The 24,642-nt window shown below is 34.6% G+C and overlaps 1 protein-coding gene across 1 annotated transcript in view; it reads right to left on the reverse strand.

Moving 5' to 3' along the window:
* Positions 1-1,073: 1,073 nt before the first annotated feature.
* LOC149797388 (DNA repair protein RAD50.L-like) overlaps positions 1,074-24,642 on the reverse strand; it is a 39,754-nt gene continuing 16,185 nt past the window's right edge. Inside the window, exons 4-9 of the mRNA XM_089960753.1 lie at positions 22,461-22,562; positions 16,366-16,470; positions 15,746-15,819; positions 9,700-9,805; positions 4,649-4,717; positions 1,074-1,226 (exon numbers count right to left, since the gene is read on the reverse strand). Coding sequence (XP_089816879.1) covers positions 1,074-1,226; positions 4,649-4,717; positions 9,700-9,805; positions 15,746-15,819; positions 16,366-16,470; positions 22,461-22,562 — 609 coding nt within the window. The remainder of the gene's footprint in view (positions 1,227-4,648; positions 4,718-9,699; positions 9,806-15,745; positions 15,820-16,365; positions 16,471-22,460; positions 22,563-24,642) is intronic.

The raw sequence follows: 24,642 nt of genomic DNA on the forward strand, positions 1-24,642 counted from the left end.
TACTAGACATCACAATAAACTGCCACACTGCAGACAAAAAATAGAAAAAAACCGACAAACACAAACAAATATGACCATTGATATAACCAAAGTATTCGGAATATTGATGGCTTGAAGGGGTAAGGATTTACTACATTAAACAAAATTAAAGCGACGACGATAAATTGTAAGATATTGATAACTGTTCCATTTTTTTATAAACATAACCAATATCCCCTCTAAATAAATTTTAATAATAAATAGCTAGTCTTTTTCTTTTCTTTATTTCTTAACAGAGAATTGTTTAAGGAAATTACTGAAATATTTGGTGAAAATATTCAAGCAATAATATTCGCTGAGCATTTTATATTGAAATGATTCCATACTGATATACTAACTCAAACTTGTATCCAGAGACTGACACTGGTTAATAATTTCTTCCACAGATTAGTATTTGAGTTATGTCCCTTAGCAAATATAGCGCAAACTTTCAATGTTACAAAAGCCAGAAGAGCTACATATAAAACGTTCCTTATTAGCAAACAAAGTATTCTTAATAACAGACAGCAGACACTACTCTAAAATAATTTCATTAGTGGGTACCAATTTTCATGGATTATGTGGTAGCTACAAACCACAAATTTGAAAACAAAACAAAAATGGATCAATCTGTGAAGAAAATAGGATGCTTCCCCAGACAGTGGCAAGTCTATGAAATTAAGCACAGTTAAATCTGTATAAAAAAGGCACTCAATTATGTTATTAAAGAAAGGTGTCCTTTTTATACAGGTAAGTCTGTAAACTTATTATAAGACTTTAATAAATGTCCTTGAAGAGGTGGTATCCTATACATTTAGGTGTAAAAGATGGCAGGTTTCTCTGTACTGAAAAAATATTGACATAAAAACCATGAACAAGAAACTCCATTTTTATCCAGCCCTGAATGTAAAACACTTTAACACACTGACCTTAACCTAGGGTGTGTACATATGAACAAACATATAGACAGCTACCAAAATTAGATCAAACTTCCACCAAGGCGAATCCCACAAAAATGATACCCATTACCAACAGTATCTTTACATCTTATGTTTTTAATGGTTATAGTTAGGATCCCAGTCTTGAGGCTGTTGAACCTCACTGGGGAGTCTACTGACCTCGATTGGGTCCAATTTCGTCTTGATTTCCTCCACTGACTGCTTGGAGGCAGCAAGTCTGCCTTCCAGTTCCCTCAGGTCTTCTTCCAACTGTAAGAAAGTTATACAACATCAATTGCTGTTGTTGCATAATCCAGTTAAAATTATTTGGTAGAAAAAAACACAGAACATAACAGAAATTTTCAAACATTTTCAAAGATCTATTTGTTTTGTCTGAATTCTTTTTTATGTCGGCAAAACTTCATAACATTTTGCATATATACTGATGACAAAATAAGGTAAGATCCAATAATTTCAAACATTATCTATCATTACTCAGCAATTGTTGTAGTATTAGGCTTTTATCTACTGTTACAGTACCTCATTAACTATCAAAATTGTGCAGCAATGGAAATTAAATAACAGGTGAGCCTTCATTGCCCGTATTGGATCTAAAAGATGTATTCCCTCCAAAACCATTTCAAACTACAGCAACCAATTTTATCTTGCTTATAACAAATGTCTTACCACCAAATCCAGTTCAGTTTGTCTAGTTTTGGGGACACCCCAGTGTTGCAGACCCAAAGACATGTTGATTACACTCAGTGACATTAAGATTTTGAAAATGATACTCATTCCCCAGATTGTAAGCATGTGCAATGTTCAGATGATTGTGCTTTCTGTCTGGATATTTTCTACTCTTCTAGGATAGAATAGGCTTCAGATCAGGCACAAAATTGTCTGATATGACAATGGAACAGTGAGATAAGGTTTAAGGTCAGGCACAAAACGTCTGATAACGGCATTGGAACAGTGAGATAAGGTTTAAGGTCAGGCACAAAACGTCTGATAATGAGAAGTTTTAGGTCAGCCACAAAACTGTCTGATATGACATTGGAACAGTGAGATCAGGTTTAAGGTTTGGCACAAATTGTCTGATATGACATTGGAACAGTGAGATCAGGTTTTAGGTTTGGCACAAATTGTCTGATATGACATTGGAACAGTGATATCAGGTTTTAGGTTTGGCACAAATTGTCTGATATGACATTGGAACAGTGATATCAGGTTTTAGGTTTGGCACAAATTGTCTGATATGACATTGGAACAGTGATATCAGGTTTTAGGTTTGGCACAAATTGTTTGATATGACATTGGAACAGTGAGATCAGGTTTGAGGTCAGGTATATTGTAAGCATGTGCAATGTTCAGATGATTGTGCTTTCTGTCTGGATATTTTCTACTCTTCTAGGATAGAACAGGCTTCAGATCAGGCACAAAATTGTCTGATATGACATTGGAACAGTGAGATAAGGTTTAAGGTCAGGCACAAAACGTCTGATAATGAGAAGTTTTAGGTCAGCCACAAAACTGTCTGATATGACATTGGAACAGTGAGATCAGGTTTAAGGTTTGGCACAAATTGTCTGATATGACATTGGAACAGTGAGATCAGGTTTTAGGTTTGGCACAAATTGTCTGATATGACACTGGAACAGTGATATCAGGTTTTAGGTTTGGCACAAATTGTCTGATATGACATTGGAACAGTGATATCAGGTTTTAGGTTTGGCACCAATTGTTTGATATGACATTGGAACAGTGAGATCAGGCTTTAGGTGACATACACAAATTGATAATGACACTGGAACAGTGAGATCAGGTTTGAGGTCAGGTACAAACTGTCTGATACGACAATGGACAGTGAGATCCAGGTTGAGATCAGACATAAAATGATAATGACATTGAAACAGAGAGATCATGTGCTCTACATTTTGCTTTTCCAACTATCAAGTAAAGGTGGGCAGTGTACAGTTGCATAACATATTGCAAATCATGCTAGCCTGCTTACAGTTTATTCTTTCTGCCAGACAGTACACGTCCCTGCATAGATTCTCAGTTTGTTCTCAAATGAAATGTACATTTGTTTGCAAACTATTCTTTATTACTCTTTCTTGCAAGAGTTACCTAGTCATGTCATGCAATTAACTCAATTTACAATTTTTTATGCAATGGAATGCAGCTTTAACTTCTATTGGATTCAATATAGTTTATGATCAATCCAATATCAACTAAAATGCAGAAACGTAGTTGACAGCAAGAAAGCTTTTCTTCAGTTTAAGCTTTGAGAAGATACAAGGAAAGATATTAAAAAGTAGCCTGGACAAGATTTATCAGTAAGCTGAGTGACCCTTAAAATGTTGGTCAAAATGAAAAAAAAAATTGGATGCAAGATACATGTACATCCAAGATCAAATCTCTAATGCACATTTCCTATATTGATTACATGTGAAAAGTATACATCCCAACCCAACCCCTCTAATGTATAATTAATGCTGTTATAAGTGGCAAAATGACATCAAAAAAAACAAAAAAAGAGTGGCCAAAATTAGGGCATGAGAAGTGTGATCTGTATATTACATACCAGAATTACTGCATGTATAAAAAAAAAGAAATTTTTTCTACTAAACTGGCTCTGCAGCTCGTCAAAATTATTGTCACCAGAATACAAACACAAAGTATACTGAAAAATTATTTGTATTCAGCATTCTCTCACTAGTCTATATGTGAAGCCTTCACAGAAAGATCGTGAACCGGAATTTTACACTGAGCATAAGCATGTGCTCAGCATGCTGTATTATATTACTATCACATTCTTCGTTTAAAGTTTGTAAAGCGGTGTTGATTCATCCTTTCTTCTGATCTCACAAGTTCTGAAGTTTGACAAGATCCATCTGTCCTATCATTTTCCATCACATAACATCCAGAATTCACAATGTAACATTTGGCACCGTTTTCTTTAAAATTACAGACTGGTCCACAAACAAACTACCTTATCAATATAATGAATCTCGGAAGCAAAGTTCATATTTGAAGAAACCTGTCTGTTTTCTTGGAAGTGGGTCATATACAATTGATGTAAATAGTAAATAAGGAGAGTACTCTTACACTATTCGTACAAAGTAGTTATCTTTTTAAAACTATTCTTAAATTTATATGAGTTTTTAATTAAAGAGATCTTAACAAAAATGACAAAAATAACTTTTTATTGGTTTCTTTTCATTTTGTCTTATTTTTGTAACATAAATGCACAATCCTTTACATTCAAGTGTAAAATGTATTTTGGTGATAAAAAGCGTAATGATTACACCAAAAGCATAATGGCTGGCATGTATAGAAAAGTTACAGAAAATATTCCCCAACAGAAAGACAATAAAACAAAAATCATAGGTGAACAAAGTGAATCCTATATGCTGCATGGATCTTTCAAAGCAGATGTGTAATACAGTTGGCTGCACTTAAATGCATAGATTGCTTAAGTGCATAGCGAAAGTATGGTCCCATTTTACATTGTAAATATGCATGAATTCCGTTTAAATGCATACTCCGTTTATATGCATAGCTTGAGTCCGGTCCTGAGACTATGCATATTAGTGGAGTTGACTGTATAAAGATTAATCAACAGAAGACAAACAGACAGAAAGATGGATAAAACAAAGGGATAAGTTTTGAGACACAGAAAAGAGTCTTACCTGGGCAGCTTTATCTTTGTGTAGTTTTAAGTATTGCAAGTCCTGTTTATGCAATTTTAGTGTCCCATCCTGAAAAATAAACAGGAAATGTTTTATGAATAACCTATTGTAGTTTCGCAAAATATTTACAATCCAAATTTTATGACAGGAAAGAAGAGCAAATACATTTTCTTACTGCATACTGTAGGCACTGAACTCTGCATTTTATACAGAATCATATAAAGAATATCAAATATCAGGTTGAGTATCTATTAAGTTATTGAAAACCCATGAAATCACAAAGTTTTCTGTTTGCACAGGCAGGACATCAACTGTGACATCTGGACACAAACATCAAGCTGTCATTTAAAGGTGCCTTCTTTATCCTTTTAGTAATGTCAGCCATATTTGACAGTCAATCAGCATTATTTGCATAAATTTTGAAGTGTCAAGATGTTTTCTGTTAAATTTGGTCTTTCTATTTTTAATAATGGCAGCCTTGCTGTTATGGTGGAGCATTATTTGTATAAACCTGAAATCTATTTATGCCAGGATGCTTTCTGTCAAATTCTTGTTAGCAGTTTTTCTTATAAGTTTTTTTCTGTTCTTTGGAATGGCTGTCATAACCGATGGCATTATCTGTAGAAAACAATCCAAGTCAATATTTTTGTCTGTAAAGTGATTTTTCCAATCACTTGTACAATCAAGCAAAATGTAGATTCATGGCTGACCAGTGTTTCCCTTTATTGAAAAGGATTTTCTGCACAAAAGAATTTGCAAATTTTGTTCACTAACAGTCCACAACCTTTACTGGAAATTTGTTTTATATTTGTTTTCATCAAGTTCATTCAATCACTTCACTCCCACTCTTCAATACTAATTAACATTTATCAAGGGAGAGAGAGAGAGTAGACTAATCTAAATTTGTTGTTTCTAAAAACTGGTGTTAGAAGGGTCAAAGAGTAAGGTCTAGCAAACAAGCATTCATATGATTTAATTTATATTTCTAAAATAGTTGGCTGAGTAAGGATTCATTCCAGGAAAGAATTTTTTATTATTAATTACCTGACTAGTTTTTAGAGATTTTTCAACCATTGTGCCAAGATGTTTCTAGCTTTAGGCGAAATCTGTCTTGTATATTTATAAGTTTTAATTAGCAAATGTCAATGGATGACACACAATGGGTGCCATACACTGGACATAAGGTCATACCATAAGCTAACTTGGATGCAGCACACACTGGACATAGGGTCATACCATAAGCTAACTTGGATGCAGCACACACTGGACATACGGTAATTCCATAATCTAACTTGGATGCAGCACAAAAGCCAAAGTCAAAACTTGAAAATTATTTTGCATGTGCATATTTTCTGATTTCTCCAACATGAAATTAAATAAAGATAAATAAAGACTTTATACAGTAGTCCCCTTCTTATGAGACCACCCCTATGGCAGCAGGGAAATGGCTTTATAATGAGGGTGGCCTTTCTAGAGGAGGATGACAAATGCGATTAGTAAATACATATGCAGAAAGTCACAAGTACATTTAATTCTAAAACATTTAATATTTTCACTTAAAAATGAAATGCATGTTGTGAAATAAATGTAAAGCAAACTGTTTCATCATTTTCAAAAGAATATTATGAATAACCATTAACTTAGTTTTCAAACTGTCTTTATAATTATGTTACAGATCACATCATCTGTCACTTTGTTGGTAACAGTCTAAAAAACAAACTAGTCTCGTCACAATTAAAAATATCCTTGCAGTCATATCCCCTGCAGTCATATCCCCTGCATATACTGTTTAGTCTTTTGTTCCAATCTTTGACAACTTCATTATTAACATCAGCTGATTCTCCACTAAGGACAGAACACTTAATATTCTGTCGAACTTGAAATCTATGCAACCTCAGTTACTTGCAGTAAAGTCATCATATCCCATTTCAACAGACAAAATTGCTGCTTTTTCTTGGATCACTTCACCGGCGAGTGGAATTTTCTTAGCACGGGCAGTGCAAAACCATTCAAAAACCTTGTCATTAAAATCAGGATACAAACATCTCCTGGCTCAAACAATCTTCCTTTCTCTGTCCATTCCACCTTCCCACTTCTGCAGAATTGTTTCCTTATCTTTCACGATACTGTTTATCCGAGTCTTTCCAACATCGCAGTTTTCTGTGAGGATCCTTGACCTTCCCCCACCTCTCGGTCATTTGAATTACTTTCACTTTCTCTTCTATACTGAGAATTTTTCTTTTCCTCAATGACATGTTGATCTTTTTGCAGTAAGTTATTCAAATTGCCAACTACAAGACTGATAAAACAATTTTGTATGCATTTAAACAAATTGCCATGTGTTTTTCAAGAAAGTGATCTTGTCACGTGATTCGTTAGTCGCAGTCTGGTACCCTATTGTTTTTATACATTTCTTTACACTAAGTGAGAGAAGCCAAAATGGCTTCTTTATGTACCATTAACATCATGCAGATTTAACCTCGTGGCCATTAGGATTTGTAATCTTAACAATTATTGTCAGTAGTAATAGCCATTAATTATCAAAGTGAACAAGCTCAACATCTTACTAAGGGAAGCCATAAAGGCTATCAAACCATTTTCCTGCTGACTTGTGTATTGTACATCAATACTACCACTTCTCAGCTGTTACTACTGTTCAATAATTGTAATCTTAACAATTATTAGAGTGACTAAACCAGACATCACATGATAACACAGCACTTGCTGCTAATCAGATTACATGTAATTACCCTTTTGTATGGATTAAAATTTGAGTCTTCTCAGCTTTATGGAATAAATATGGCTTCTCGTGAGGCATAAATGATATAATATTAACCTTAGTGGTACATGTACTTTAGTCAACACGTCTTTCAGTAACGAAAACCTGACATCGGGAAACAGAAATCGGATTACTTAACACACGTTATGAATAAAATACTGGTTCTGGATACATATTCAAATAAAATGAGGCTGCCTGTGAGGGGTAAATTTTATATTATTGCACTAATATGCTGGCCGCTGGTTGCGTTAGCCGGGTGGCCTTTCACGAGGGGTACTTTTGAACACAAACTCGTCGGTGCCGTTCAAGAGGGGGACTACTGTAATTCAAAGGGCCAGTTCAAGTTTAACTGGGAGACCAGACTGTATTATAATGTATATTACTTACACAATGCAATTCATGCTTAGTGTCACTTAAATCCTTCTTTATTTCCAAACATATCAGATGCAAATTTTGCATTACTCATTGTTTTGACCAAATCGCATTCTTCCAGATAACATTTCAGCTAGACGTTAATAGTTTCTTTACGCTGATCCACACTCACGAGTTACTCTTTTTCATTTATAATAAGTGATCGTGCAAACTGAGGTAATCTTTAAAAAACAGCATGAGAATTTAATTGTGAAAGGCATATAACCAACATATATTCACTTAACTGTTACAAGTTCAGAATGGTAATAATAGAGGCTAGAATTCTGAATACAGATCGAAAGTGCATTTTGAACTTATTGCATGCATCTTGTGATGTCATCTTGGATTTGTGGGTCAGCTTATGTGCAGGTCATGCACTTTTAAATGTTTATACCTATTCAGTTGGGGAAGGGGGTCGGCTTGTATGCGAACAAGCTTATTTGTAAGTATTTACAGTATTTCCAAAACTTACACATATAACTTGAATCAAACATAATAATAATGCTAATGACACTAATGCTGCTTTCCACAATGGAGAAGTGACAGCTATAGGTTGCCATGTGCTATTGACACTAATACTGTTGTATACAATAGAAAAGTGATAGCTAAAGGTTGCTATGTACTATTGACAGTAATACTGTTGTATACAATGGAGAAGTGACAGCTATAGGTTGATATGTACTATTGACACTAATACTGTTGTATACAATGGAGAAGTGACAGCGATAGGTTTCCATGTGCTATTGACACTAATGCTGCTGTATACAATAGAAAAGTGATAGCTACAGGTTGCAATGTGCTAATGACACTAATGATGTCTTCAGTGGAAAAATTACAGCTAAAGGTTGCCATGTGCTATTGACACTAATACTGTTGTACACAATGGAGAAGTGTCAGCTATAGGTTGCCATGTGCTATTGACACTAATACTGTTGTATACAATGGAGAAGTGACAGCTATCGGTTTCTATGTGCTATTGACACTAATACTGCTGTATACAATGGAAAAGTGATAGCCATAGGTTGCCATGAGCTACTGACACTAATGCTGCTGTATACAATAGAAAAGTGATAGCTATAGGTTGCTATGTGCTAATGACACTAATCTTGTTGTATACAATGTAAAAGTGATAGCTATAGGTTGCCATGTGCTATTGACACTAATGCTGCTGTCCACAATGGAAAAGTGATAGCTCTAGATTGATATGTGCTATTGACATTAATGATGCTGTCCACAATGGAAAAACGATAACTATAGGTTGATATGTGCTATTGACACTAATGCTGCTGTCCACAATGGAAAAACGATAACTATAGGTTGATATGTGCTATTGACACTAATGATGCTGTCCACAATGGAAAAGTGATAGCTATAGATTGATATGTGCTATTGACACTAATGATGCTGTCCACAATGGAAAAACGATAACTATAGGTTGATATGTGCTATTGACACTAATGCTGCTGTCCACAATGGAAAAGTGATAGCTATAGGTTGCTATGTGCTAATGACACTACTGCTGTTGTCTACAATGGAAAAGTAACAGCTATATGTTAATACGTGTTAATGACACTACTGCTGTTGTCTACAATGGAAAAGTAACAGCTATAGGTTGCCATGTGTTATTGGTACTAATGCTGCTGTCCACAGTAAAAACATCATAACTATAGGTTGCTATGTGATATGTCCTCTCTCTCCAAGAGCTCTTCCTCAAGGGTTCTTATAGCATGTACATATTTATCTAGGGCAAGTTCTTCATCCTAGTTCTTGGCCTGTCTAAAATAATACTTTATGGCACTCTCTACAGGAAAACTTCGTCCATGTGAAAAGGCAGCTAGTAAAGAGATCCTATGTCCCTTACCTGGTCCTGTTTAAGTTTCCTAATGTTTTCAAGTGCCTTTACATATCTTGTTGAGGCAAATATGGCATCAAACTTTTCCTTCAGAGTCTTTCCCTCACTTAGAGGCCTAAAACAGATGTCAAGAAAAGGTTTTTATATCAAATGTCAACAAATTCACACAGTACTGTGGTAGTAGTACATGTGCATATTTCAAGCAATTAACTTTATCATGTGTGTTAAAATATAAATAATAAAACCCAATATATTGAGAATGCAAAAAGGGAATAAGTGTACCATGAACAAAGCATTATACAATGGCCCCATGTTTAACAGTCCTAGGCACTATTACAGTATGGCACACACCTACATCACTGTAATTATTGACCAATAGGTATCAATGGCCCCAAATCTTGGTCAAAGTATACAGTCTTCAACTAAACTTACTGTGCAGAAACCCTTATTTTCTTATAAGACCTGCAATGACCTTTGACATTTAAAGCCCAAACTATAAAGGTTTCTTTCTTATCATAAGTGCAAGCCATCCACAATGTTTGGTCAAGGAATTCAGTCTAGAACCAAAGAAATTGCACAAAACCCATTTTTTTTAGTTTTATTGACCTTGATCTGTGACCTTTTCACCACCAAATTAATGGATCTCTTCCTTAAGTGCAAGTCCTCCACAATCTATAGTCATGGTAAGTGGTCTACAGCTAAAGTTATTATGTGAAAACCGTTTTTCTCTTTCAGTCACAATGACCTTGATCTATGACCTTTTGACCCCAAATAGCTTTCTGACCCACAATATAAGCCAACATCAAACTTTGGTGAAGATACATGGATCAGAATGGAAAATTTTGTGCAGAAATTTTTTAGTCAGTTACCTTGACTTTTTAAGTTTACCTTTAACCTCTGACCTCATGATAGGCCTCACAAAGACTACAAGTGCAAGTCATACACAAAGTGTAGTTCAGGTTCATGACGTAGAACTAAAGTCATTGTTCAGAAATGATTTTTTTCTTCTTCTCTCACAGTAACCTTGACCCTTGACCTTTTGGCCTCAAAATGATAACCTTCTTCCTTACCCTGAGTGTGAGCTACCCAAAAAGCTTAGTCCAAGTTTGAGGTTAAAACTAATGTTCACTTATCTATAACACTATTATTACCAAGTAATTCTGCAAATAAATCTCATCCAAAATGCAAACAGCTACATTTCAGTCTCATTCTCCCATGTTGTTGAACATACAGAAATATAACCAATAAGTGCTTGTAATTAAAACTTGCAGCACTTGATTCAGAATATACTAGACTAAGCAATATTCATCAAGTCACAAAGAATTATCTGCGGAAGACTGTTTTTGAGAATGTCATCTATCAAGGAGATGGTATTCATGGGGCTGATGATGTAAAAAAATGGCAGCAAATGAGAATAATAGTGGTTGGAGAAATACCAATAGCATTTGTGGGCAGGAACAAGGCTTTGTCAAGATCTTACCTTCAAATTATAATCCCAAGGGCAGTGTTCCTGACACTTAACATCATTAAGAAGAGCAAAACATCTTTTCAATACTAAAAGCACAAGAAATATTGCAAATGTTCATGCCACAATAAGCATATTATGATCATCTACAGCAGAGGTGGCAAACTACGGCCCGCAGGCCGCATGCGGCCCACTAAAAGCTTTCATGCAGCCCGCCAAGGGTTTTCATGCGGCCTAGGAACAAGTCATCATTTGCACTGACTGTTTGTGTTACTCTGTTTATCAAATAAATGTGCTTCTTTTGAAGTTTATGTTTTCAAATATTAACAACTGAAAATTAATTATGATGTTATTTAGAAAAACCTTTTGTTTCTGCTATTTCAAATAATAATTATTTTACTTAATGAACTATGCAGCCTGCGACAAGGTGTAAATTTGTGTATGTGGCATTTGCACTGGAAAGTTTGCCCACCTCTGATCTACAGTGTCAACGAGTGCACTCATCTACAGTGTCACTGAGTGCACTCATTTGAAACAGGCAAATCCTACAAGCCTTTCTCACATGGGCAAACTTTATCATACAAAGATAGCAATGGGAGATTAAACCAAGATTTTCAGTAGGCAAAACATGCATATGAATGTATTTATTACATAAAGCTCCACAAAAGACATCGCTGTGAATGAGGTGGTACAAGAATCAACACTGTTTAGTTAGCAACAAGGAAAAGATATATACAAAAACTTTTCAAAGCAGACGGCACACATCTACTGAAAAAAAATATACTTTGGGATACTACTACTTACTCAATTTAATCTCACTGGAACAGGGTTCCATAACTCTGTACAGATCTCAAAATAAAGGGTCACACTCAGTATTTTGTGAATGGAAAACAACCAGATACATACTAGACCTATCATGAGGGGGTATATCACAAAGGGTCACACTCAGTATTTTGTGAATGGAAAACAACCAAATACATACTAGACCTATCATCAGGGGGTATACCACAAAGGGTCACACTCAGTATTTTGTGAATGGAAAACAACCAGATTCATACTAGACCTATCATCAGGGGGTATATCACAAAAGGTCACACTCAGTATTTTGTGAATGGAAAACAACCAGATACATACTAGACCTATCATCAGGGGGTATATCACAAAGGGTCACACTTAGTATTTTGTGAATGGAAAACAACCAGATACATACTAGACCTATCATCAGGGGGTATATCACAAAGGGTCACACTTAGTATTTTGTGAATGGAAAACAACCAGATATATACTAGACCTATCATCAGGGGGTATATCACAAAGGGTCACACTCAATACAGTTTGCTCCATATGGCCTTAAACAGAGGAACTTCTGTTGGAAACCAAATTTATGAGATGGTGGTCATTCAGGAGCCATGATTCCATTAACTGATGACAATGAATGCTTGAAATCAAACTCTTTCAAGGACATGTTCAACGCAAGCAATGTCTGATGGAAAGATATAAAGTTGACAGACAAGGGTCAAAGATACATCCAAAAATGGAGTAGACAAAAAAATTCAAAAACATCAAAGACACATCTAGGTCTATGAAACAATGCTCTCCTCAAATTGCATCAGAATATGCTGAATGGTTCTTGGGTTATGCTTAATATAAGCATCATCCAACAGAGAGAAATGTTGCTGATTGACAACTGTATCCAAAACTGTAGACAAAACCCATAAAAGACACATTTCCGCCTGAGACAATGTACACACTAAACAGCATTAAAATATGTTGACTGAGACAATGTAGACACCTTTTAGCATTAAAATATGTTGACTGAGACAATGTACACACCAAAGAGCATTAAAATATGTTGACTGAGACAATGTACACACCAAATAGCATTAAAATATGTTGACTGAGACAATGTACACACCAAATAGCATTAAAATATGTTGAATTTTCTGAGCTATGTTTATTATAAGAGTCTGCTGCTGTGGAGATAAAATTGATGGGAAAAGGGCAATAACTCCATCAAAATTGGACCTCAACAGACAAAACATTGAAAATGTACATCTATGTATAACTGGCAAATGGTCTACTAAATTGTATCAAAATGTGCAGAAGAGCTGCTGAGCTTTAGTGGCCACAAGTGTGAATGAATGGAGAGATGCAACATCTCAATGCAGGGCTTTGGTGGTTACAAGTGAATGAATGGAGTGATGCATTCTGGACTTAAAACCAAAAGGATGTGGGTTCAAATCCTACCATCAGAACAGCAGTGTCCTTGTGCAATTCACTTTACTTTAACTGCATTGGCACTAAATAACCTTCAAGTGCTGTGTTGCCATAAAACACCAAACCATACCGTATACAAGTAACTTATCATTCTGTGTTGTGTTTGGTCAGGTAAAGTGGTATACATGATTGTTCAAGCTGTTTAAAGTCAGCAAAGACATGTAAATGTACCATGGTCAAAAGGCTATATACATGTACTGTCATCAAAAGGCTATATATATGTACTGTCATCAAAAGGTTATATACAAGTATTGTCATCAAAAGGCAACATACATGTACTGTCATCCAAAGGCTATATACATTTACTATCATTGAATTGCTATATAAATGACCAAAGAGTATAAAAAGTTACACAAAACTATACAACAGTCCAGTAAGTCTGCCAAACTTTTAGAACATTATGCGTATTTATTTTCAAAGAAAATGCATGTAGAAAATTTCTTTGCTATTTCGTGCATGAACTGATTTAATAGTACCTAGATCATAAAAAGTTTTTATTCTTTTATAATTATTTTTGTAGACATAGAGTCTGTTGCAACAAACAAAAATTCATTTTGTCTAATATTGTTTAAAATGGTAGTGTTTCTTGTTAACAAAATATATAAGAACATCAATCAGTTTATTTGGAACAAGACTGTAACAATTAAAATGTATTAAGATTCTGATTTAATTCTCTCTTCCTGGATCTTTAAAGTTATTAAATTCAATATACCCATGGGAAATGTGTGTACCCTTCAAGCTGCAATAAATTTAATACACCCATGGGAAATGTGTGTACCCTTCAAGCTGCAATAAATTTAATACACCCATGGGAAATGTGTGTACCCTTCAAGCTGCAATAAATTTAATACACCCATGGGAAATGTGGGTACCCTTCAAGCTGCAATAAATTTAATACACCCATGTGAAATGTGGGTACCCTTCAAGCTGCAATAAATTCAATACACCCATGTGAAATGTGGGTACCCTTCAAGCTGCAATAAATTCAATAAACCTATGTGAAATGTGGGTACCCTTCAAGCTGCAATAAATTCAATACACCCCTGTGAAATGTTGGTACCCTTCAAGCAGGAAAAAATTCAATACACCCATGTGAAATGTGGGTACCCTTCAAGCAGGAATAAATTCAATACACCTATGTGAAATGTGGGTACCCTTCAAGCTGCAATAAATTCAATACACGTATGTGAAATGTGGGTACCCTTCAAGCTGCAATAAATTCAATACCCGCATGTGAAATGTGGGTACCATTCAAGCCACAATAAATTCAATACACCCATGTAAAATGTGCATACCCTTCAAGCCGCAATAAATTCAATACACCCATGTGAAATATGCGTACCCTTCAAGCTGCAATAAATTCAATACACCCCTGTGAAATGTTGGTACCCTTCAAGCAGGAAAAAATTCAATACACCCATGTAAAATGTTGGTACCCTTCAAGCAGGAATAAATTCAATACACCCATGTGAAATGTGGGTACCCTTTAAGCAGAAATAAATTTCAATACACCCAAGTGAAATGTGGGTACCATTCAAGCCACAATAAATTCAATACACCCATGTAAAATGTTGGTACCCTTCAAGCCGCAATAAATTCAATACACCCATGTGAAATGTGGGTATCCTTTAAGCAGAAATAAATTTCAATACACCCAAGTGAAATGTGGGTACCCTTCAAGCAGGAATAAATTTAATATAACAATGTGAAACGTGTGTTTCAAAACTGATTTGCTTTTTTAGCTATAAAACAATACATTTTGTCATAATGAATGCATTTATTTTGGCCATGTTTACAGCAAGTCATTCAGCCAACATAGGTTCTATGATAATCAAGTGACTGCTTAAGAATGAAAATCACTTTCAACTAAAGTTACAACAGCAGGCCAGTAGAAAACATGGCATTATTTGCTACAAAAGAAGGGAAAATGAGTTTAACTTTTCATATTTAAATTTCTTTTTCTTTTGTGATGAAGTGCAAATTATCTATAATTTTCAATGAGCACATGCTTTTGTCATGAGATATTCATGTCTGACACTGTCACAAATGCTGCCAAATCAGATGAAAAAGATGCATTTCCATCACTTAACGATAAATCTGCAAGTAAGAAAAATCCCATGACTTAACAGGTACCCACAAATCCCAGAAGAGACCCCATACATCTTCTGATAAATAATGTCTACATAGAAGAAAAATAATTTGACATGAGGACTGGATTTCCATATCTTGGTGCCATCTTGGATACAGGTTCTGTTAGTCTCACCTTGTGTAATACATTCAAAAGCACATCATTCTGTAAAGAAAGGTACTGACCAGTTGGAGTCTTCTTGATGGCAGAAAATAACATTCTCAAGAACAGGTTTGGCAACACCCAAATACGTTATCATCTGTAATGAAAAAAAGGCATTTGAAATGTGGAAAAACCAAGGAAAGAAACATCACCAACACAAAGAAAATTCCTCTCAAGTTTATAAAATAAATATATATATAAAAAAACAAAATGAAGAGGTAACCCCAGACAGACAGTTGACAAGATTTACCTTCACAATAGCAAACTGGCACAAGACAATGTTCAATAGTAAACTACTCCTTAAAAAATATGTACACATTCCACTTGCCAATTCACTGATTCTGGATGATACAAAACTTGCTCCCCCCGTTCTTCTCTCTTCCTTTCACACAAACGTTGACATCCTGGTGAGGTATATCTATATGGTAGCTGGATTCTTGAACGTTAGAGAAATTTTAGCTATTTAAATATCTAAAAATTATATTCAAAAATAAATTCATTTAAAATTTATCCTCTCACTTAATAAAACCTTCCCAAAACTAAAGTTAAAAAATGTCACCAAATGGATTGTTGGAAAAAGTCACTACATTTTACACACACTAACCTTAACTGCGTTACAATGTCTTTTCATTTTAAAACATACCTCTTTATCAAGATCTGCACACTTGGAGTTAATACTCTGCTTCTCTCCTGCTGCATTTCTTCTAGTTATAACACCATCCAGTGTCCTGGTTTCAATCTTTTTGGCCTGCAGGAAGAAACAAATTAACAATCAGATTGCAATTGACTAAAGACACTGCTTTCTATGACTCACATGTATAAACACAGTCTCAACTCATTTTTGGACTTCAATTTAACCAACAGACAATTTACTGGGAGTTCCATTGGCTGATTGGTTGGTGTGCCTAACTCATGACCAGAATGGTGAAGGTTTTAATTCAGGTCAGGTTGACTGACATATGATGCACCTATCAGCATGGCAATTCACTTCAACTGCTCTAGCATGATATTCTGACAATGACCAAATCATATACTTTATATATACATATACGGTATAAGGAGTTTTTATTAGTATATGATGCCTTATTACTGTAAGTATTGGGTTTCAGCATACATGGGGGGGGGGGAATTGCATTGGTGAAAGGAGACTAAACAGACTTTCAAACCCTTTTGTGATAAGGAAGATAAGTAGAGCAGTTTTATTTTAAAAAGCTGGGAAAAAGTAGGGAAAACAGGCAAAACAGAGAGAAAAGTAAAGTAAAATGGCATAATTTACTTCCTTCTGTACCTGAGCGAACAATATCTCTACTCACATCACTAATCATATATTTGTTTCTCCAATCCAGAAAACATCTTTCCTTTTTCCAGAATAAAGAGATTTCACACTACAGAAACTAACTTTTATCTGAAACTGCCATCAAAGATACTGCCTCTGTCACACATGAAATGCAAGAAATCAATGGACCAGAAGGCCTATGCAAAATCATAACTTCAGAGCACCAGATATTCCATCAAAACTATATAAATTACTGAAACAAAAGTACTGTGAGGTAAATAACCTCCACATGATGGATAGTACATACTCAGTGCATAAAAGAATGTCTCCAAAATTTAGAAACCTTGGCATAGCAGAGCTGATTTGAAGAAACAGGGAAAGGTAGTAAGCCCAATGAAAAAGCAGAGAAGCCAGAAAAAGGAGGGCCTAAATAAACTGTAAATAATAGAAACGCAGTTACAGGCACAAATGCAACTGTATTATCATGGGACATGACACTCTGTGAACTTGTAGAGCTATAATTTATGATCAAATAAATATGACCTATATCAAGCCAACAAAGGGGTGAAGTATGAATGACAGACAACAAACCTATACAGGCATATAATGACTAAATGAGGTTTGAGATTTTTTTTCTCTCCAATTTTAGCAAAACTAATCCCATAAAGAGTCCCAATTTTACCTATGCAACACCGTTCAACATAAGTACCATAAATGCCACGTAATACACCCAGCCAATGTTTAACAGTCTGCCATGTAGGCAATAGCTGGGCGTGGCTGACTGAAGATATTGACCAATGGGTCTCAGTGATCTGGACTGTTGATAAAGGTATGCAGCCTTAAAATATACCTAATATGCAAACTTCATTATTTTGTTTTATAACACTAACCATGACCTCTTACCTTTAGAAAGTAGAATCTATAGGTTTCTGCAAGGCATCCACAATATTTGGTCAAAGAACTTACTCCATAACAAAAATTATTCTGCAAAACCCATTTTTCTTTCAGACATAATGACCCCAAATCATGAGGTCTCTTCCATACTGTAAGAGCATGCATTCCACAAACTCTGGTCAAGGGTTGTGGTCAAAAACTAAACTTATTATACAGAAGAAGGGAAAAAAAATATCCAATTTCAGTCACAATGCCCTAACTTATGACTCCAAAATCATAAGCTTCTTTCTTATGTTACATTATAGTTAGCCACACACATACAAGGTCCATAACCAATCTGTTTTGGAGAATTCTTTTTTTATTCTGTCAGTCAATGAGGCCTAGACCTTTACCCTTTCAACACCTAAATCAATAGGTTTCTTCTTTAACACCAAGTGCAAACCATCCACAAAATATGTTCCAGGTATGGATCTACAACTAATGGCATGGCATCAAAAAAATATTTCCATCAGTCACAGTAACTTTCACTTTTGAACTTTTGACCTGAAATAAATAGATTTCTTCCTTACCCCGAGTGCAGGTCAGCCACATGGGCAGTATATGATGGTAGATTAAAACATGGCAGATTCTTTTGCTTCACATGATGTGGTATCTTTCAATATACCTGTGGACTGAGATAAACATGATGAAACTTGGCAAGTAATGTTGGCTTTCATTTGTTAATGTAAACACAAAATGTGATTGCTTTGCTGGTGACTTAGCGCAAATATTATTAATGTGGGTTTGGTTGCTTGAAGACATGATTTTGGTCCTCCATAACAAAAACAGAAAATGTTAATGGGGGTTGGGCAGGTCCTTCCCCAATGGTGTATCACAGGGCAGTACCCTTGACCCTTGATCAGGGTTCCCTGATGGCTGCTCTTTGTCCCCAGCAATAAATACATTTTTGACTCATAAAACATACAAAAGCTGCTCCTGGTAGACCTTATTATAATAATATATTACAAAGATGTTACTTCATTCCAACAATTAAAAAAAATCATTTAAAAAATAAAAAACTTGCCAGACTTTAAACAATACTTGAAGGATTTCACAATGTTCATTGTCAGATCAATTTGTTGTCCAGTAATATTAGTGCTAAAGTTAGTACACATGCTGGTCAGTGTTCACATATTAACTAAGACACAAAAATTTGTCAATTTGTTTTGCAGCATATATTATATTACACATTTCCCTTTTCATACAAAATTGTTATTTGAAAAACAAATACCTCAACTATATACAAATAGCCCCATAAATTCAATTGTCATTTCCCCAAATGGACAGAGCCTGTTCAAACTGATATTCCAGTCTTGCTCTTTTTGCAGCCTTGGTGATGATTTCTTTTGCTTTCCTTTCTTTGACCCCTGAATATTTTAGCTAAATGTACATCAAAACGCAGTGCACATACTTACAACCATGGCTGTAATTTGTGCTTCTGTTAATTAAATCCTCTGCATGCATCTTCTGTTGGAGATTGGTGTAGTTAGATCTTTCTTGCAAAGATCACAAAATGACAGTCCTCTAGCATTCAGTTGGAACTGATCAAATAAATTTCCATCAACTTTCTTTTTAAGCCATTCCCATTTCAACACATTTTTCAAACCCTTATTCAAACTTGTTGTGTGCTGGTCTCTGTCAATAACTTGAAGCGTCATGTCTTACAAGCATGTTTCTTTCCATTTGCATCAGTTTCCATTAAGTGAAAATCTACTGAATGAGTAGAAACTTTTGACCAATCAGAATGCTCTTTACAACAACAATGTATGTTGTTAAATAATATATGGAATGAAAACTTTACAAGGATTGTGGCAGAATGGGAGCAGACACACCATTTTTTTAAAAACTGGATCAGAGATAATATAAAAAAAGTAGCCTATATTGAGAAAAATCAAATTCAAGACGGGAGAAAAGTGGAATTCTGATTGTCCGCTGTTTGGACTTGACTTTTATTTTTGTTTCTTTGGGAGACAATGAAATATTTTTGTGCATTTTCAGTTGGGGGGGGGGGGGCATCCAAAAACAGGAAGAAAGTGTGTTAATCATCATTGAATAATTGTTTTCAATCTTTATGTAATGCATGTGACATGCAAAATACTAAAATTATAGTGTAACTGGAAGTAAGGAAATTTGGGAAGAACAGCTTTCTTGGGTTACCATACTTCCCAATCAGGATGTCCACTGTGCAGCCAAATTTTCTGAATACTTTTTCTGCTTTTGGTATTCAACAAACAAAAAGATTAAAAATAACAATTAAAAATAACAATTCATTCAAGTATAAAATTAAGGTCAAAGTGACCTCAAGATGCATCCACATATAAATTTTCATGAGTGTATGTGAAATAGGGTCCAAATTATTGATAGTTTAATTGAATGGCTGAAAGCACAGAAGTTACTCAAGCAAGAAAATAGTAGTGACATAGATTTGGTATCACCTACTTTGAGATGCATCCACAAACCAACTTTCCGGAGTTAACATGAAATAGGATTCAATATATTAGAGGGAACAAATAGATTACTGAAAATAAAAAGTCAGTCAAATGTGAAAACTAGGTCACAGTGACCTAGTTCAGGTATGGCTGAGTTAATCTACATGAGATCCATGTATGTGACAATTTTCATATACGCATGGGAAACATGGTCCTAGATATTGAGGATGTAACAAACAAACCAATGAAAATACAAAAGTCACTCAAGTATGCAAATTAGTACACAGCAAAACGGTTTTGGTGTAGTCAAGTTATCCTGCCCCAAAGATGCTTCCACATACCATTTTCCGAAGGCAGAGTAAACAGGTTCCAAGATACTGAGGTCATAACAAATAAATGGCTGAGAAGACAAAACTCATTCAAGCATGAAAATGAAAATTAGGTCACAATGACCTAACTTTGGTATGGCACAAGTAACTCTTTCCAAGATGCAACAACATACCAATTTTCATGTCATATGAAATAAGGTCTATAAAATAGAGAGTGGTGGTGGTAAAAGAAATATCAAGTAACACGAAATTAGGTAATAATGACCAGCTTTTGGTATGGCTAAGTTACTTTTATTGAGATAGCTTTACACAGATATATTTTTAAGCATAGGCAATGTAGAGTCCAGGATACTGAGAAATCAATGACTTAACCCTTTCATCACTAAGTAACTTTGGGGGCACAGAGTCCTCAACACTAAGTAACTTTGGAGTTGTAAAGCAAAATGATCTGTGGATTTTGAAATAACATAACTTTGCCAATTTTAAAGATATCTGGCTGGATTAGGTGTCAAAATCAAGGTTAAAAATCAAATTTTATGACTAATTGATTAAAATGTGTATATCTCTTACAACTGTTAAAATACAGGTGCAAACAGGTAACATAACAGGTAAAATACAAGTAATTATCTATTTACTTCTCAGAAAACTTAGAAAGTTCCCAAAACTTGTTCAATTGACCCTAGATCTACTCATGAATAATTCCAGTAGCAACACAAGTCTATCTTTCAGGTACATGACAGGTAGAAATTAAAATTCCATAAAATGCCTTGATTTAATCCAAGGTGAGATCGGTCCACACAACTGTATCGCCTCTGGCACGTTTGATCGTCGCATTCAAATTCGTTAGACGGACAATGTTTCCAAAAACTTCATATGAATAGAATATTTGAAAATATTCCAAAGCCCTCCTAGAGCCATCTAATACTTGGGTGGGTCCAACTCTCTCAGAAAACTGAAACAAATCTCTTTGGTTTTCCTACTTCGTCAAAACAAAATTACGTGGAGCATACACTTCCTCCAGTTCAAAACCGCCAAAGTCCTCTTTATCGTCATCACTGTCACCCACAAGAACATTCCATTGCCTCTCCAGATGCCTTCTCTCATTTTCATCCAACTTTATTAGGTCGAAATTGGTCAAATCCTCTGATAATTCAAAATCTAACACTTCACTCACTTTCTTTTAAACTCTGCCATTTTGTATACAAATTTCACCATTCGGAAAACTCATTAGAAGCGCCTACTTTGTTTGATATTTCTAGTTGTATACAAGCTAAACTCACGAGATAATCCAAATATAATATCTACATTACAAGTAGGAAGTTATTAGAGGTATCCCAAAATTTATATAGTCGGGTACTATAACGTTAGAGAAGAACACTGCCCCAGACCGGTAAAGCAGTCCATAGTGTTTATGGACTTACTTCCCCTGGACCAGAAAACCGGTCCATAGTGATGAAAGGGTTAATGAATGTCTGAAGTACAATGAAAAACGATTCAATTGTCAAACTTTGGTCACAGTAACCTAGTTTTCATATGGATGAGTTACTCTTCCCAATATGCATGCATCCACATACCAATTTTTATGAATATTATTGAAACAGGATCATATTACAGTAAGAGCCGAACAAACAAACATGCACACAAATGAACAAACAGAAAAATGAACCAACAGGCATAACACTTTACGGACTTCCAACGTCGATGGCATGGGATCAAATAGGTTTTCAGCGCTTCAAAAATTTATAAATTTTACTTCATATCTATTCCTCACCTTCTGAGTTGCAACCATAGATCTCTGCACAATGCATTGCTTGCCTGACACATCAGAGAACTGCAGCCTCACCTGTCCTTTGACCTCTCTCTCATGAGCAATCTGTTGCAAGAAACAAATAAAAATAAACTCCTTAAATATATTACACACATGAATATTCAATTCAGTGCAGAGCAACATTGATCTGACATTTTCTTTCCTGTTAGCAGAAATACTAGCAAATTCAGCAAGCATACTAAAATTGTATGGAAGGTAAAAATGTGATGAAACTATATGATAAAAAGATGCTGACTTCTGCCCATCAGACACTTCTGAAAGTTTGCAATTGCTATAGCTATCAATGGCCATGATTACATTTAAGTTTTGCATAAATCATAGTAACTATCACTAGTCACAAATCAATTAAATTTAATTAAACTTTGCAATCATGTTAGCTACCTCTAGCTGTGAGTTAATTAGACTTGGTAATCATGCTTTCACTAGCAATGATTAAAAGAAAAGTTTGCAATTATGTTTGATATCACTAGCCAAGCCTAAAGTGAATTTGTAATTATGACAGCTACCACTAGCCAAGCCTGAAGTGAATTTGTAATTATGACAGCTACCACTAGCCAAGCCTGAGGTGAATTTGTAATTATGACAGCTACCACTAGCCAAGCCTGAGGTGAATTTGTAATTATGACAGCTACCACTAGCCAAGCCTGAAGTGAATTTGTAATTATGACAGCTACCACTAGCCAAGCCTGAAGTGAATTTGTAATTATGACAGCTACCACTAGCCATGACTTAATGAAAGTTTTGTAATCCTGATAGCAATCACTTGCTATGCTCTAGTGTGAATTTGTAATCAAGCTATCTTTTACTAGCCACAATTTCAAGGAAATCTGTAACGATAGCTGTCACTAGTCACAAATGAATGAAGTTTATAATCAGCATAGCTATCACTGACTATGATTGATTGAAAGTTTATAATCATGATAGTTAGTACTGGCCATGCTTTAATGAAAGCTTATAATCATTATAGCAATCACTAATCATGATTTAATGAAAGTTTATATTCATTATAGCAATCACTAATCATGATTTAATGAAAGTTTATAATCATTATAGCAATCACTAGTCATGATTTAATGAAAGTTTATAATCATTATAGCTATCACTAGTCATGATTTCATGAAAGTTTATAATCATTATAGCTATCACTATCCATAATTTAATGAAAGTTTGTATTCATTATAGCTATCATTAGTCATGATTTAATGAAAGTTTATATTCATTATAGCAATCACTAATCATGATTTAATGAAAGTTTATATTCATTATAGCAATCACTAATCATGATTTAATGAAAGTTTATAATCATTATAGCAATCACTAGTCATGATTTCATGAAAGTTTATAATCATTATAGCTATCACTATCCATAATTTAATGAAAGTTTGTATTCATTATAGCTATCACTAGTCATGATTTCATGAAAGTTTATAATCATTATAGCTATCACTAGTCATGATTTAATGAAAGTTTGTATTCATTATAGCTATCATTAGCCATGATTTAATGAAAGTTTATAATCATTATAGCTATCACTAGTCATGATTTAATGAAAGTTTGTATTCATTATAGCTATCACTAGTCATGATTTAATGAAAGTTTATAATCATTATAGCTATCACTAGTCATGATTTAATGAAAGTTTATAATCATTATAGCTATCACTAGTCATGATTTCATGAAAGTTTATAATCATTATAGCTATCACTATCCATAATTTAATGAAAGTTTGTATTCATTATAGCTATCATTAGCCATGATTTAATGAAAGTTTATAATCATTATAGCTTTCACTAGTCATGATTTAATGAAAGTTTGTATTCATTATAGCTATCACTAGTCATGATTTAATGAAAGTTTATAATCATTATAGCTATCACTAGTCATGATTTAATGAAAGTTTGTATTCATGATAGCCATCATTAGCCATGATTTAATGAAAGTTTATAATCATTATAGCCATCATTAGCCATGATTTGATGAAAGTTTATAATCATTATAGCTATCACTAGTCATGATTTAATGAAAGTTTGTATTCATTATAGCTATCACTAGTCATGATTTAATGAAAGTTTGTATTCATTATAGCCATCATTAGCCATGATTTAATGAAAGTTTATAATCATTA

This window comes from Sinohyriopsis cumingii, chromosome 6, assembly GCF_028554795.1.
Source record: "Sinohyriopsis cumingii isolate HCF-2022 chromosome 6, ASM2855479v2, whole genome shotgun sequence".
In the NCBI taxonomy this organism is placed as follows: domain Eukaryota; kingdom Metazoa; phylum Mollusca; class Bivalvia; order Unionida; family Unionidae; genus Sinohyriopsis; species Sinohyriopsis cumingii.